The 17,065-nt window shown below is 44.7% G+C and overlaps 1 protein-coding gene across 1 annotated transcript; it reads right to left on the bottom strand.

Moving 5' to 3' along the window:
• Nucleotides 1-4,119: 4,119 nt before the first annotated feature.
• Nucleotides 4,120-11,248, bottom strand: COX7A2L (cytochrome c oxidase subunit 7A2 like). Its single transcript, XM_066595574.1, has 3 exons — nucleotides 11,099-11,248; nucleotides 5,877-6,005; nucleotides 4,120-4,740 (listed from the first exon to the last, which is right to left on the bottom strand). The coding sequence occupies exons 1-3, from the start codon at nucleotides 11,168-11,170 to the stop codon at nucleotides 4,573-4,575; spliced, it is 369 nt and encodes a 122-aa protein (XP_066451671.1). The 5' UTR covers nucleotides 11,171-11,248; the 3' UTR covers nucleotides 4,120-4,572.
• Nucleotides 11,249-17,065: the final 5,817 nt, after the last annotated feature.

The raw sequence follows: 17,065 nt of genomic DNA, 5'->3' as shown, positions 1-17,065 counted from the left end.
AGGAACCGCTGCTGCCCAATCTAAGCAGGGGCCCGAGAACAGTTCCTGGGAGTGTTCCCGCTCCTGAGCAGGTGTCATTGTAGTGGAGTGAGGAGGCTGGGAGGAAGGAGGAGCAGCAGACAGAGGATTCGGATTGGCAGCAGTGGACGGCGCAGAACTGCGGGTAGACGATAGGTTGCTCGAAGCACTTTCTGCCATCCAGGACAGGACCTGCTCACACTGCTCATTTTCTAATAACCGTCTCCCGCGTGGACCCATTAATTGGGCGATGAATGTGGGGACGCCAGAAACGTGCCTCTCTCCTAATCGCGCAGCAGTCGGCTGCGACACACCTGGATCAGGAGCTTGGCCTGTGCCCACACCCTGACTTGGCCCTCCGCGTCCTTGGCCGCGTCCACGTCCTCTAGGCCTACCCCTACCCCTCAGCATGCTGTATTACCAGTGATTTGATTTCACAGGCAGGAAATAAATTGGCGCAAGACTGCAGGCCAAATATAATTTTTGCCCTTTTTGGAAAACGAAAGGCCCCACTGCCTCTAGTGAATGAATTATCTAAGTTTAATAACTGTGCTGTGTCCCTGCTTATGTGTCACAGAACGTGAGGGTAGCAGAGTTATTATAACTCTTGGAGAGCAGGTATTTTTTTTCCCAATTAAGGAAAGCAAATGGCGAACCCAGCAGTAAAGCGTAGCTGGCTGCGTATGATTTAGCAATGTTTTTCACGCAGCTCACACGTCTCCACAGGCGTAAGGACGGACACAGGCTGGACAAATAGATTTGTTTTCAGTTTTTTCCCACCAACAGGCAGCACTGCGTATATTCAATGAACCTGAGAAGTTTAATAACTGTGCTGTGTCCCTGCTTATGTGTCACAGAACGTGAGGGTAGCAGAGTTATTATAACTCTTGGAGAGCAGGTATTTTTTTTCCCAATTAAGGAAAGCAAATGGCGAACCCAGCAGTAAAGCGTAGCTGGCTGCGTATGATTTAGCAATGTTTTTCACGCAGCTCACTCGTCTCCACAGGCGTAAGGACGGACACAGGCTGGACAAATAGATTTGTTTTCAGTTTTTTCCCACCAACAGGCAGCACTGCGTATATTCAATGAACCTGAGAAGTTTAATAACTGTGCTGTGTCCCTGCTTATGTGTCACAGAACGTGAGGGTAGCAGAGTTATTATAACTCTTGGAGAGCAGGTATTTTTTTTCCCAATTAAGGAAAGCAAATGGCGAACCCAGCAGTAAAGCGTAGCTGGCTGCGTATGATTTAGCAATGTTTTTCACGCAGCTCACACGTCTCCACAGGCGTAAGGACGGACACAGGCTGGACAAATAGATTTGTTTTCAGTTTTTTCCCACCAACAGGCAGCACTGCGTATATTCAATGAACCTGAGAAGTTTAATAACTGTGCTGTGTCCCTGCTTATGTGTCACAGAACGTGAGGGTAGCAGAGTTATTATAACTCTTGGAGAGCAGGTATTTTTTTTCCCAATTAAGGAAAGCAAATGGCGAACCCAGCAGTAAAGCGTAGCTGGCTGCGTATGATTTAGCAATGTTTTTCACGCAGCTCACACGTCTCCACAGGCGTAAGGACGGACAGAGGCTGGACAAATAGATTTGTTTTCAGTTTTTTCCCACCAACAGGCAGCACTGCGTATATTCTATGAATAATAACTGTGTTGTGGCCCTGCCTACACAATTCTTTCCCTGCAGTATCAATGGAGGGTGGAATGCTCTGCAGAGGCGATTTTGAGAAGCCCAAAAAAAATGCAGCACAGCCAACAGCAGCCTGGACAGTACTGCACACGGATAAATATGGCCCTAGAAAGGACCGTTGAGGTTCTTGAAGGCTACACTCACTCCTAACACTCTCCCTGCCTATGCAGCACTTCTGTCCCTAATGCCAGGTGCAACGGTCTGCAGAGGCGATTTTGAGAAAAAAAAAATCCCACTGCTAACAGCAGCCAACACACAGCTATCAGTGGCCCTAATAAGGACCTTTGGGGGGTCTTGAAGCCTACACTAACTACCAATTCTTTCCCTACAGCAGCTCCGGTATAAACAGCACTGTCCCTCATCTAACTCACACCGCATCTGAGGCGAGCCGCGGGAGGGGCCGACTTTTATATTAGGCGAACACCTGATCTCGCCAGCCACTCACAGCAGGGGGGTGGTATAGGGCTTAAACGTTGCAGGGGGAAGTTGTAATGCCTTCCCTGTCTTTCAATTGGCCAGAAAAGCGCGCTAACGTCTCAGGGAAGGAAGTGAAAGTAACCAGAACACCGCATGGTGTTCGTCACGAATAACGAACATCCCGAACACCCTAATATTCGCACGAATATCAAGCTCGGACGAACGCGTTCGCTCATCTCTAGTAAAGAGTAGAGATGAGCGAGCGTACTCGGAAAAGCACTACTCGCTCGAGTAATTTGCTTTATCCGAGTATCGCTGTGCTCGTCCCTGAAGATTCGGGTGCCGGCACGGAGCGGGGAGCTGCAGGGGAGAGCGGGGAGATCTTTCTCTCCCTCTCTCCCGCCCGCTCTCCCCTGCCAGCCGCAGCGGCACCCAAATCTTCAGGGACGAGCACAGCGATACTCGGATAAAGCAAATTACTCGAGCGAGTAGTGCTTTTCCGAGTACGCTCGCTCATCTCTAGTAAAGACCCTAAAACCAGCTGCACTCTGTATTGCGGCTCTAGATTTAGAGGGTCTTCGTCCGCCTCCTGTTAATTCCTCATTCAGGCAGTGACGAGGAATGATTGGTTAGGCAGCTTTGCTCATTCAGACAAGTCAGGCTAAGACACGTATTGGCCTTATTGTCCTAACTCCTGTACTGGTGACCTCTCCTAATATCCTATCACCAGCTGTAATATCCTAGCAGACATTAATCCTTGAAGAACCATGTCTAACTAGTGTTCAGGTGAGATTTAGGGCACTGCTAATGCAGTTCTATTCCCGATTAAAGGCCCTTACCACTAATATTGTGTTTAGTTTGGTGCAAGTTGTTGGCTATACAGTTATAGCCTCTCACTAAAGGCTCCTCAGTTCCTGATGAACCGCAGACTTCACAGGGAAGCGCCTTTAACGCTGAACCTGAGCTTTTATATATCTTGAGCATTAAACCTTGGGTCTGAATTAAGATCCTTAGTAGGGATGAGCGAGTATACTCGCTAAGGCACTACTCGCTCGAGTAATGTGCCTTAGCCGAGAACCCCCTGCTCGTCCCGAAAGATTCGGGGGCCGCCGCAACTGACAGGTGAGTTGCGGCGGGGAGCTGGGCAGAGCGGGCAGGAGAGCTCTCCCCTCTGTTCCTCCCTGCTCTCCCCCGCAGCGGCACCCGAATCTTTCGGGACGAGCGGGGAGATACTCGGCTAAGGCACATTACTCGAGCGAGTATATTCGCTCATCCCTAATCCTTAGCCTAAGCTTCGATCGGAGAGTGTAACTGCATATTAGAAGTTTTTTTTTGTCATTTTTATATAGGGAAGAAATTCCTCAGTCTACCCACCACTTCTGCGCTATGCAGGTCTATACCCCAAGTTATATTGTGCTAACCGTACATACGGTCGAGGGACCTGGCTCAACGTTCTTTATACGTTGTACACGTCTTTCCTTCCTGAGACCTCACGCTAAAGGAAAGATTGATCATCCAGGGATAGAAGATCTTAGAGCCGTGTCTGAGTGCATCGATGTGTTTAGTTCCCTTGGTCTACTTGAGTGCCCTGTTTAACTTTTTAAAATAAAATGTAGTTTTATATTTTCATGTCTATTCTGTGAAGGGCCTTGAAGATGTCATAGACATAATCTGCCGCTGTCACAAAAATACAGGATAAAAACAGCTAAGATAAAACAGAAAGGTCTCGGTATTCAGAGCAGATTCAGCACGGAAGTCAGAAAGATACCTCTTCCATCGGAAGGGGGTCACTGGGGCAACTCAACCACACAGCCCGGTTACATGCACCATGGGGTCTATTTGACCCCCAGCCTTGTTCATTGTAGTCCTCCACTTTGGTGGTTCATTTTACCAATGTGATAGTTAAATGACTGTGAAATGGGTATGTGTCTGGAGTTCACTTGAAGTTATTCCTCTTCGCTCTTGGCAATAAAGACAATCTCACCGTCATCTGTGGACACTTTATTTCCATATATATCTCTCGCCATTCTTGGTTTTTACTGTACATTAATTCCCTTCTAGAGCAGCAAAATCACTCACTTAATTTTTTTAATTTAATTTTATGGATCCTTTTTGTAGAAAGACTTGATACAACCACTTGACGGAGGCGCCTGTTGCCGCGTCACATCCTTGGATCTTACTCAACTCTTTTCTAAAATGAAGAGCATAGCCGAAAAATGGATTTATGAAAGTCTGAGCCTGTCAGCGGATGACAATCCGTCATTCGCATAAATTGTTTTCCCCTCTGAGGTTTTTCGCCTGGTTCATTTTGGCTCATCTGTATAAGACATCAGATCTGGACTATAGCAGACTAGTCATATAGTTTTACAGGGAGCAAAAAGTGTACATTTTCAAACAGACATATAAAACAAGACATAAGACATGATCTATGCTCAGAACTCAAACATTTGCTGAATCCATTTTGGTTAGTTCTTTTTTGGGTTGTCCTAGCATGTAGAGCGCTATGAGGCAGTGGATGACCCCTCCAACTGTCAATACAAAAGTGGTTCTGTAAAGCAGGCGATCAGGAAATCCTCGCTTCAAATGAACAGGTATCCCATCTGGTTTCTAATAGAAAGAAAAAAAAAATTCTGTTAAAAAAATAAAACAAACTCACAAAAAAAAAAAAAAAAAAAACAGAAAAGCACATTGCTCTTCAACATTACTAGCTGGATTAAAAACAACATAAATTAAGAAGTAGCAGAAGACTTCCATAACCATCTTATCCTGGGTCTTCTGTGTATATTCCTATCTTAGGTACAGCTCCCATCTCCTATCCTTTGGATATGCCATAACCCTATCTGCAGAATTGGGAGGGGTTGACCTGTCCCATCTGGAGAGGCATCTCAGGTTGGCGCCGCGACCTATACATTGTACACCAGGCACAGCATCATGCATTTCGTAGTAGCTGTGCCCAGTATAGCAGCTCAATCCCATTCACCTGAACTAACATGAGCAGAGGCTGTGTCACTTGAGCAGGGTCACAAGCTTCAGACCTCCAACAATCCGAGATCGATGACTTACCCTAAGGTCGTTTTAACATGCCCAAGAAAAATGGCGCAGGATTTGTGCATTGCGAGACGCACAAATGTGTATCCCATTGTCATACACAAGCAATATTCTTTCCCACATCATGATGCAGAAAATAAATCGCGACACATATCTTTGGGCACGCCCTTGCATCACCCATTGTGTTCAATAGGGCTGGCTGCAGCATCGCACCACCTGTTAGGTGCACGCAGTGCGCTGCAATGTTTCCCCATTGAAAACAAATACGAGAAACACTGCAATCCTCAGCCCCAGGGGGAGGATTGCTACTTCCCCCAAAATGATGCAAGAAGGTTTTGATATAATGCATATTGGAGTGTGCGATATCACACTTGCCCTTGTGAAGTTAGCCTAAGGATAATCCTTTTAAAAGGGAATCTGTCACCACTCTACAGCACCAAAAACTAAGCTATGGTGCCGTTCGGGAATGTGAAGGTTTTTTTTAATACTTCCTTACTCCCTGGTGCCCACGGTGTTCCCTTCTGAAGTTTGCACGGCTCATGAAAATATGAGTCAACCTGTATGGCCGAGCTCGTGATCCTCTGTAGCTACCCTAACACCACCATAACTTGGTCTATGGTGCTGTAGGGAGGCGACAGGTTCCTGCAGAGTTAGTGGATCTACAAGTTATATTGCTTATATCAATTTAAACTTACCTGGAACAATTTTTGAAGCTCTGGAACTTTGTTTTTAAAGAAAGTTTTAGTGCCTGTTTCACTTGGAAGTTTTGTTGGTGTGGAAAAAATGGGTGCAGGAGCCTCTGGGTAAGCACATGGCCTTAACCCCTGTAAATACAGCAAGTGAAGGGAAAAAAAAAAAATTCAGTACTAATAATCAAACACATACTTAAAAGAACAAAACAAAAACATGAATGGTTAAACTGTTTGTGATTGTCAGCCGCCACCCCGCATCAGCTGACAACCCTGTCATCGCTTCCTCCCCGGATCATGCAGGCACATCCACTGTATTCGGCGATCACAGTTCTGTTAATGTAATTTCCAGAGCAAACATCGGTGTAAGAATCAGTCCTACTAAGGCTCAGTGCAGCCCGTGTGTCGTATGGGCCCTCTTCTATGGGATCTACTGTACCATCCTAGATCTAAGAAGTCACTGGCACGCTCCGTTGGAAGCTGTATGAGGACATGTTCACAACGAGCAGAAATGGGGCAGATTGACTTTTTTTTTTTTTTGCATATCCACAGCAGATTTCATCCTTTCAATGGAAAGGGTGAGGTCCGCTATGGATATACACCAAAATAAGCACCAATGGTATTGTTTTTGATGCGGAAAAGCTGCAAATAATTGTGCAGCTTCTCTACACCATTTCTGCTATGTGAGAACGTCCCCGGAGGGATTCTGCCGCAGCGGTTTTCATGTGGAGTCTGCCAGTAAGACGGTGGCAGAAATCTGTAGCCATCTTGCTGTAGTTTTAGTCAGGCTACATCCACACAGGTGAGCACGATACTGGCCTGCAAAACCCGACCCAACATGCGTTTTACCCGCGAATGTGAGATATGCAATGTGTTTGCCTGTTCCATTGAAAACCATGGGCGATGTGTGCCAAGTAAAAAAAAAAAAAGACACAGGACATGCGATTTTTTACCTCGCAGCACTGCTGGGAGGGAAAACATCGCTCATGTGTAGGACGCCATTCAAAATAAGAAAGTTCATATTTACACAAGTCTTGTGCGTCTCAATGAGCGAGTTCCACGCTCGTGTGAATGTAGCCAAAGTGGGCAATAATCAGTGTTCAGAATTTGATGTGTTTTTGCACAGATCTACACGAAGCAGTGATACGTCGCTTCTTATGGAAAAACGGCAGAAGTTCCACACATGGATTTTGCCCATTGACAGGACTAAATCTGCGTACAGATCGGTGGCAGGTATTACAGATAGAAACCTTACAGAAAATTCCGCTGCAGAATCAGCTGTGTGAACATACCTGTCGGCTATATTCACATGCGGAAAAATCTTGTGCACATTTTGGGCGTTGCGAGACGCACAAATATGAACTCCATTCTTTTGAAAGGACTTTTTCACATGAGCAACTTTTTTCTCTGCCAGCGATGCTGCGAGGATAAAAATAGCAGCACGTTCTATCTTCTGGTGTTCCCTCGGAGCGACTCGCCCTTAGATATCACATGGCACTCGCATACTGTGCCATGTGAGGTTTCGCATTGAAATCCCTTGCAATCCTTTGATGCGCGTGAAACAGTCGCCTGAAGAAAAAAAAAAAGGCTTTTTCACAGAAGCAATGCAAGGTGTTTTTTATTCAAAAAGTTAAAAATGCATGTTAAGCGCGATATCAGGCCAAGAAACTCAGCCTGATATCACGCTGGCCGATGTCCCTGCTTATACGAGGCGTTTGTGTCAAAAACATCTCCCATCACTTCTAGAAAGGAGGATCAACAAGTGTTTCTTCATTGCTGTCAATGGTAAACCTCGCATCACGCATACTGTTTTCCAACCCTACTGAAAGCCCAAAGATAGGAGATGCCACGACACACAACCCCCCCCCCCACAGTATGGGGGAAACAAGCAAAACAAAGAACTCCTCATGTATACGACCTCATTCTTATGGATGGAGTTCATACTTGTGCGACTTTCTCGGCTATGTGAAAGCAACCTTACAGAGATCATCTCCATTGAAAACATTGAGAGCAGAGTTTCTTACTTCAATCCCCTACCCCTATCAAGGTCACAAAAAAAAAAAAGGTGGTGACAAATATATTGTACTAGCTGATATACCCGAGTTAATTTGGTACACACGGTTACCTGTTTGCATGGAAAACTTTATGGAGTCTTGGTTACTTCAGAGGAATAAAATATGTTTACGCATAGAGGAGCGTTACCGACATTCTGCATGTACCGATGTCCCTTTGCAGAATGTGCCACCCCTCCCACTCTCATTACGTTTCACCCTAAAGGTCACGCACCTTTTTATTCAAATTTAATCGCAGACTGGAGGTTTCAGCCCCTTCTTAGCCTTAAAGGCATGCTCTCTGTCTCTGAAGTCCATGGCCGCTTCCTTATGTACTTTTGCAGCCTTTCCTTTCAGTACATGCACTTAGAGGTGAGGTAGATTCTCAGTGTAATATAATATATATATATATATATATATAACACATACATACACACACAGGTGAGGTAGATTCTCCTCAGTATACAAATCATTTCCCGAGGCTTTATGGTTCCTGAGAAAAGAACTCTCATGTATCGCAGATTTTCACGCTTAGAATTGAATATTGAAGTTCCAACCCCTTTACTTTTCCAATCAGGATGTAACGAATGATCCTGGCAAATTTCAAGTTTGTGCGACATGGAGAAGTTACATCACATAGGGGGTGCATTTACTTTTGCACTTAGCATTGAATAATCAAGTTGTAATCCTTTTACTTTTCCTATTTAAGACCTTAAGAATGCTCCTGCCAATTTTCATGTTTGAACAACACTGGGAAGTTGAGAATTAGTGGCGAGTCAGCCAGGGCTTTCGCAATATACATCCGTACACCCATATACATTTTACAGCCTGGATGAAGCTTAGCCGATGAAGGTGAAGCTGACCTCCACCAGCCAAGCATTATTTTGGTTTCCCTTCCTTTATTAGAAGAGACTGTCGAGTCCCCGGCAGGATGGAAGAGAAGGAGGCGACCGCTGACCATCAGCAATAAACAATGGTAACACTCCGGCCCATCAGATATACTTGTCAGTAGTCAGGACAGCAGGAGAAGACGGCCTATTTCTGTCCTAGCACCTCCAACCGCTTCGGGTAAAGTCAGGGTCATGTACTGAACACGCATCACATGAACGTGTCTGATGATATGAAGAAGCCTAGCAAAGTCCCTCCGACCTTCACACTACCGCGAAGTCCAGAGGCGGGAAGCCAGTTCTTACCAGCAGAGCTGCTGACCGCTTGTGACGACATTCCAACCTCGAGGAGATTTCATCCTCCTCGTCTGATCTAATGCCATACAAGTGTGTCGGACGTCCACATAAGACACGCTAAGGTGCTTTTACACGGAAAAATTATTGTTCGGATCCCCGCGATCCAGCGACTCTGAACAATGGCCGCTCAGTGTAATGCAGCCGCCGACTGACCGATGAGTAAGAAGCCTTTCATTTCTCATTCAGTTCCTGCATGCAGGACCTCGTATTATTCAGAAGTGACCGACGACCAGTTTACACGGAACAATTGCCCGTTTAATGTGAATGGAGGCGGGTGATGATCCCCGGCCGCTCCGCCTCCATTCAGGCAGCCATGCTTGTTCCTGAATAACAGCACAGGAGCGATTATCTCTGGGATGATCCGTCGGCATCTGTCACCTGACAGATCATCCCGTGTAAAAGCATCCTTACTAATTAGAGTCTGCAAGGCCTCCTGCACATGGGCGGATTTGCATTGCGAAATCCAGAGTGGGATTCCGCCTCCGGACTCTGCAGCAAATTCCAGCCAATGACCATACGCAATTTCCTGCCCACAAGCAGAAATAGAGTGTGATTTTTCCCTCACAGGGGAGAAATCGCAGCATGTTGCGATTTGTGTGGTCTACGCACGGCCGTCTTCCATTGAAGTCAATGGAATCTGTCCATCCTGCGGCCATTGTGCAATCATCACTGCAGAATGATCGCAGGAGCTGCATCATCGCCATAGCGACAGCCCGATGCTTTCTGTACTGCACACATGCTCTGGACAGCACAACCAAAGCAGAGGAGAGGTAAGCTTCGGATTTTCACTGAGCCGAGAGCAGCGACAAATCCTGGACTGCTGCAACAAGCTCACATCCTCCCGAGGGTGCACCCCCGCCGATCTGCTGCCGGTGACCTTTACTGAGGATAGGTCAATAGTTTGGGGCCAGAACACCCTTAAATGCTGCCTGCGATTCCAACATAAAAAGGCTATGTTCACATGGCGGATGGCGGCACGGATTCCGTATCAAAAGCCACACCCAGCCATTTCGCAATTCCAGTCGCAAAAGGGCTGCGGGCCGGACAGTTTCCACTGACTTTAATGGAAGCCGCCCATGCAAATATAGAACAGGTTGCGATTTAATTTCCACAAGCGAAAATCACCGTCGCTGTCTGCCCACGTGAACGTTCCTTTTCCTTGAATGTCTGCAGAATGCTGCACATCGTCCGTGCGGGTGGCGATTGCGGATTCTGCAATTCAAACTCGGTCGTATGAGACCGGCCTTGAGCAGGCAGTTATTACCCATTGGCAAAAGCCACAGCAGTGAGTGACGGATTTTGCGCAGAAACTTCTGCCGTGTAAACTTACCCTTATATACAGGGGCAATTTTCCCGCATGCCTTCAACGCGAATTCAATGATAGACAGAACGCGCATGAAAAAAGCGCAAAATTTGGACGGGTTAATTCACACAAGCATTTTTTCTCACGGACAGACGGCTCAAGTTAGAAAAAAAACGACACGTCCTATTTTGGTGCGACTCTTCAAGAATCGCAATTTTCGATGGGAGTGAAGAAAAAAAAAATAGTTTACATACAAGTGTAATGCAAGTTACCATAGCAACCACATAAAGAACCAGGAAGTGCAACGTAAAGAAAAACAGAAGTAAAAACCACCAGTGTGACTACAGCCCAACGTTCCCCATATCCCATCATGCTCATGTACCCCCGTTTTGTTATTAGGCCTCTCATTTCCCCTCCAGCCTGCTGTTTTTGGATTGGTTGCTATGGGCAACTGTAAAAGAAGCCACACAGAATGCTCACTGCAATAAACTTTATTTATACAGCCCTTCAAAGACAAGCTTCAAACTAAAAGATCCCCCTGCGCCGCGGCTACACGTTACTACACCCATAGTATTCCCAGACGGTGGCCGGTAAGGGTCAGTGACGCTTCCCGCCTTACCCCCTCCTCACCTGGGGATTGTACGCCTCCGCCGCGCCGGCCCCAACCAGCTTCTGTGTGAAGCCGTTGAACTTATAATACATGCTGGCGAGCTCAGTCGGTGTCCGGACGCTCGTCTTATCAGCCAGGAAGGACGTAAGAGGTTGAATCGTCGCCCTTTGATGACGTCAGGGGCTGTCCTGCCGCTGCCTGTTACTATGTACACGTTTTAATTAATGTTTTCTTAGCTTGTAAAACTTTATAACGGATTTATATTTCATTTACATATTATCTAGGTATACTGTACGGTCATATTTGCGCTGTTTAAAGAATACAACGTAGCAGGCGGTGTCAGGGCAGCTGTCGCGTGTCACCTTGAGTGTGAGGCCGCTGTTACTAGGTCACGTGGCGTGTGCTGAGCTGAGTGTTGTGTAATAGGGGCTTACAAGTTGTATGCGCTGTAGGAAGCTGTATAGTGATGGCTTCTGGCTGCATTTGTCATTTTATTTAGAACATTTTAGACTTATTTGTTTTTATTGCTTTGTCTTTTTATATTGTAATAAAATCATTTGGACCTTAAAGGGGAAATACAGTTAACGTATGGGGGGAAATCGAACACTGAATTGCGCAGTAACATGGATTTATGGAGCCCTTAAAGGGGTTGTCCAAGAGTTAAAAAAAATTAAACCAACTTTAAAATTAAAAAGGAAAATTTGGCTGCTTTCGTCTGGGTTCTATATTCTTTCCTTGGAGCGGGACAACAAGAATGCCAGAGCCACCGGCAAAGCCGGACAGCGCTAAACGGGCAACTATGCACTATAATAGGGTCTGGCTGGCTTCCTGTATTCCAATCGGCACATTACAGCATCCTGCGCTATCACATCTGGGATATCCTGCTGGGTCTGTGGTGGAGGCCCCCAGAGGGAACACCGATGGAGATGTGAACGAGGCCTTAAAGGGAATCTCTCACCACCCAACAATGCCATAAACTAAGTTATGCTGCTGTTCAGGGAGGTGATGGGGAGTTGTAGCCCGCCCATAATCTGCACAGGGATAAAGGATCTGTGATGACATCACCGTCATGTGATCAGGGGTGGAGTATGTAACTTACGGACACAGAGTCCAGGTGACTGATCACATGACGGTGACATCATCACAAGTCCACTAAGCACACACCTGCTGTCAGGCTCTGCATGTTTTATGTTTTAGGACCTTTGATGGCTTCATAGTCATGTGATCAGGGGCGGAGTATGTAGCTCACAGACGGACAGGTGGTCTATAGTATTTTGACTAGTTATTTTTAGGAAATTATAGTACCGGTGTTTCCGGTGGCACAATGTGCCACACAGCTCTGCCACATGCACGTCACTCACACAGCTCTGCTACATACATCGTTCATCCCATAAAGCAGGGATTAGAAGCAGCACAGCACTGGAGATGAAGGATCTATGATGACGACACCGTTATGCTCCACCCCTGATCACATGACGGTGACGTCATCAAAGGTCCTGCATCCTTGTGCAGATTACAGGCAGACTACAACCCTCCTGTGGCCTAATTTGCAATGGAATACATATGAACCCCTAGCTGGACAGCAGCTGTGTGCATCCAAGACCTGTGATGATGTCACCATCATGTGATTAGGGGTGGAGCATGTAACTCCTTCACTGGGGATGAAGGACCTTTAATGATGTCACTGTCATGTGATCAGGGGCGGGGCATGTAAGTCACTCACAAACCAACTCACTCACTGACGGACAGGTCATCATTAGTATTTTGACTAGACACAGCACCATTCGTTTCCTAGCTGCGGTGCCTGGTATTGCAGATCAATCACATTCACCTGAATGGAACTAATGAATGAGCAGTACTTGGCTCAGTGCTGTGGCTGATGAATGTGCTGGACGCAGACAGATCATTGGCTTGTATACTTTGGTCAAGTTTGTGTAAGCACATGTCTGAAGGTATTCCTGGTCTACTCTTTGAATTTCTGTCTGAAAACTGCTGTTTGAAGGTGTTTTGGTCTTTGTGGTCCTCTACTTCAATGCTTCCCACCTGCAGTCCTCAGGGACCCCCAACAGGTCATGTTTTCAGGATTTCCTCAGTGTTGCACAGGTGATGGAATTATTGTCAGTGTCTCAGACATTGTCACAGGTGTTCTTACTATAGGATATCCTGAAAACATGACCTGCTGGGGGTCCCTGAGGACTGGAGTTGAGAAACACTGCCCTACTTGAACTGAGTCTCCTATCAGACTAAGTTTGCCGCTCATTCACTGGGACTCTCTAGCTGGTTTCCGGAGCTCCGTGCAGACTGCTGGGCACTTGAAATCCCCGCCTCCAGCAAGAGATTGCTCTGATTGGCTGAGCACCGCTGAGTGTTAGCAGCCTCTGCCAGTCACAGCCAGCGCTGGATGTATGGCTGTGATTTGTGCATCCAGCGCCGGCTGTGATTGGCGGAGCCAGCTGACACTCAGCTGCACTCAGCCTGTGTGAGGGAGGCTTAACACCTGTAAAACTGTTTAACACCTTGCTGCCCTGTGTGTTTGTGGCATTCACATGTATTAATAGTATCTATCCTTTACCACAATTCCCTGGCATAGTGCAGTAGCCCTATATTCTTGACTAGCTGATACACCCGGCTTTGCCCGAGTTAATTTGATACAGGAGTTTACATATTCTTCGCACAGAAAAGTTTATGAAGTCATGTTTACTTTAAAGGAACTGATGTATAAAATATGTATACACATAGTGGAGCATCAGATTCTCCTCAGACTGCATGTACCAATGTCCATCTGCAGAATGTGCCACCCCTCCCACTCTCCTCATTTAGGACCATTATATGGGGGTGCACTTACTTTTTGCAACTAGCATTGAATAATGTAGCTGTGATCCCTTTACTTTTCCTATTTAGGAGGTAAAGAATGCTTGTGCCAAATTTCATGCTTGTGCGACACGGGGAAATTACATTACATAGGGGTGGGCTTATTTTTGCAAATAGCATTGAATAATCCAGTTGTGACTTCTTTACTTTTCCTATTTAGGACCTAAAGAATGCTCCTGCCAAATTTTATGTTTGTACTGCAGCAGAAAGTTAGAGACTTAGATTAGGTACATTACAAATACTTTTGCACTTAGCATTGAATAATTAAGTTGTAGTCCCTTTACTTTTCCAATTTAGGACATAAAGAATGCTCGCACCAAATATTACGTTTGTACAACACTGGGAGGTTAGAAAATTAGTTTAGGTACATTACACAGGGGTGCACTGACTTTTGCACTTATTATTGAATAATTGGGTTGTGACCCATCTACTTTTCCTATTTAGGACCTAAGGAATGGTCATGCCAAATTTCATGTTTGTTCGACATTGGAAAGTTAAAGAATTAGATTAGGTACATTACACAAGGGCGCCAATACTTTTGCACATGAATAATCGAGTTGTGACCCCTTTACTTTTTCAATTTAGGAGCTAAAGAATGGTTATGCCAAATTTCATGTTTGTATGACACTGGGAAGTTAGAGAATTAGTGGCGAGTCAGTCAGTCAGTGAGAGCTTTTGCCTTTATATATATAGACTAGCTGATATACCCGGCTACGCCCGAGTTAATTTGGTACTGGTGTTTATCTGGTGTTCACACGGAAATCTTATGAAGTCGTGCTTACTTTAGAGATACCGGAAAAACATATGTTCACCATTTTGCATAGTTCTCTCCGTTACCCAGGAAACACCACGGGAGGTAACCATGCAGAGTTTCCTTTATATAAAATGACATCAGGAAGTGAGAGAATTAGATTCCATACGTAAAATTTGGACGCTAATTCTTTTGCGCTTAGAATTGAATAATCGAGTTGGGACCCATTAACTTTTCATATTTATGACACAATCAATGCTTGTGCCAAATTTCACATTTATATGACACCGGAAAGTGAGAAAATTACATTCTGTACGTAAAATTTGGACGCTAATTCTTTTGCGCATAGAATTGAATAATCGAGTTAGGACCAATTAGCTTTTCCTATTTATGACATAATCAATGCTCGTGCCAAATTTCACGTTTCTATGACACCGGAAAGTGAGAAAATTACATTCCATACGTAAAATTTGGACGCTAATTCTTTTGCGCATAGAATTGAATAATCGAGTTAGGACCAATTAGCTTTTCCTATTTATGACATAATCAATGCTCGTGCCAAATTTCACATTTCTATGACACAGGAAAGTGAGAAAAGTACATTCCGTACGTAAAATTTTGACGCTAATTCTTTTGCGCATAGAATTGAATAATCTAGTTGGGACCCATTAGTTTTTCCTATTTATGACATATTCAATGCCCGTGCCAAATTTTAAGTTTCTATGTGAGAAAATTACATTCCGTACGTAAAATTTGGACGCTAATTCTTTTGCGCATAGAATTGAATAATGGAGTTGGGACCCATTAGCTTTTCCTATTTATGACATAATCAATGCTCGTGCCAAATTTCACGTTTCTATGACACTGGAAAGTGAGAAAAATACATTCCGTACGTAAAATTTGGACGCTAATTCTTTTGCGCTTAGAATTGAATAATCGAGTTGGGACCCATTAGATTTTCCTATTTATGACATAATCAATGCCCTTGCCAAATTTTAAGTTTGTATGACATTGGGAAGTGAGAGATTTAGATTCCGTACGCAAAATTTCGACGCCAATTCTTTTGCGCTAGAATTGAATAATCGAGTTGGGACCCAATTACTTTTCCTATTTTGGAGATAATCTATGCTCGTGCCAAAATTCATGTTTCTACGACATCGGGAAGTTGGAGAACTTTTGGCGAGTCAGTCAGTCAGTGAGTGAGTCAGTCAGTCAGTGAATGAATCAGTGAGGGCTTTCGTCTTTATATATATAGATGTGGGGTCGCCATCATCACAGCGGGTGCCCTGCTTCTAGGGAGGGATCCCTCATGTCAGTGGTTTAGGGTGATATTTCCTTTTCTCCTCTTTTTGGGGTCCGCTATTTATACATTAAGTTGTCTGTGTTGAGTTTGGAGTATATATTTTTACTGTCTGGATAGTAATATTACTTCCAACCCGGAGGAGGTGTTTGGCATCTGGCATGGACGTAACAGGTGATGTGGCTAGCACTCATGAGGTCATTGTATGTTTTTATGGTATCACTGTGGCTGGCTCTGCAGTTGTTCCACCAGACAAGAACTACCCTGAAAAGGTTCCAATCCTATCTTAGTGAAAAGTATATGGAGGCAAGTATATCAGAGACTGCTGATACATAGTCATCTAAGCAAAACCCTTATGTATGTACGTCTACCCTCAGTGTGATAGGTGGCCCTCTGATGGACCACTAGTAGTGTGGCAGGTTGTCCACCATTAACGTGTCATCCAAGCTCTGCAGCTAGACTAAACTGAGACACAAAGGCCATATGCAATTTTAGGTACTGTCTCCTTTGGACAACCCCAACACAGGATATGGAACCTTGGGACAATGAGTTGATTGCTAGTGCTCCTACTTTGGCATTTCCAGAACTCTCCCATCACTGGGGAATGACTGGCCAAGGTTCTTGATACGGTTTTCTATTACATCCATATATCCTATGTACATTTTTGAAGGACATCCTGTAGAATCTATTGGTATCATTTTGGAGTGACTTTTTGATCACTTTTAATTGGATGTTTTCTTGAAGGCAGGGTGACCAAAAACACACAATTCTGGTGTATTTTTTTTCTGATGACGTTCACTTTGCGGGGTAAATAATGTGTTACTTGGATAGATCAGAGTTTTATGGATGCAGCGATACCAAATATGTTTTGGTTTGTTTTTATTTGAATTTTCTATTATAAATATGGTAAAAGTTTTTATTTTTTTTTAAACTTTTTATTAAATTTTTTTAAAAATAATTAATAAAACTTTTTTCATCTGATTTTTAAATTTTTTTAGTTCCCACTGGAGACCTGGACTTGCGATGGTTTGATCGCTCCTGCAGTATGATGTAATACCATAGTAT

The sequence above is a fragment of the Eleutherodactylus coqui genome, chromosome 3 (assembly GCF_035609145.1).
Source record: "Eleutherodactylus coqui strain aEleCoq1 chromosome 3, aEleCoq1.hap1, whole genome shotgun sequence".
NCBI classification, from domain to species: domain Eukaryota; kingdom Metazoa; phylum Chordata; class Amphibia; order Anura; family Eleutherodactylidae; genus Eleutherodactylus; species Eleutherodactylus coqui.
This window is presented reverse-complemented; position numbering and strand designations above follow the sequence as displayed.

What these genes read in the sequence shown, in the direction of transcription:
- COX7A2L (XM_066595574.1), bottom strand. Translation starts at nt 11,170, where the DNA reads ATGTATTATAAGTTCAACGGCTTCACACAGAAGCTGGTTGGGGCCGGC. An exon ending in CGGAGGCGTACAATCCCCAG is followed by an intron (nt 6,006 to 11,098) that starts GTGAGGAGGGGG and finishes CTGTATTTACAG; the next exon opens with GGGTTAAGGCCATGTGCTTA. An exon ending in AGCTTCAAAAATTGTTCCAG is followed by an intron (nt 4,741 to 5,876) that starts GTAAGTTTAAAT and finishes TCTTTCTATTAG; the next exon opens with AAACCAGATGGGATACCTGT.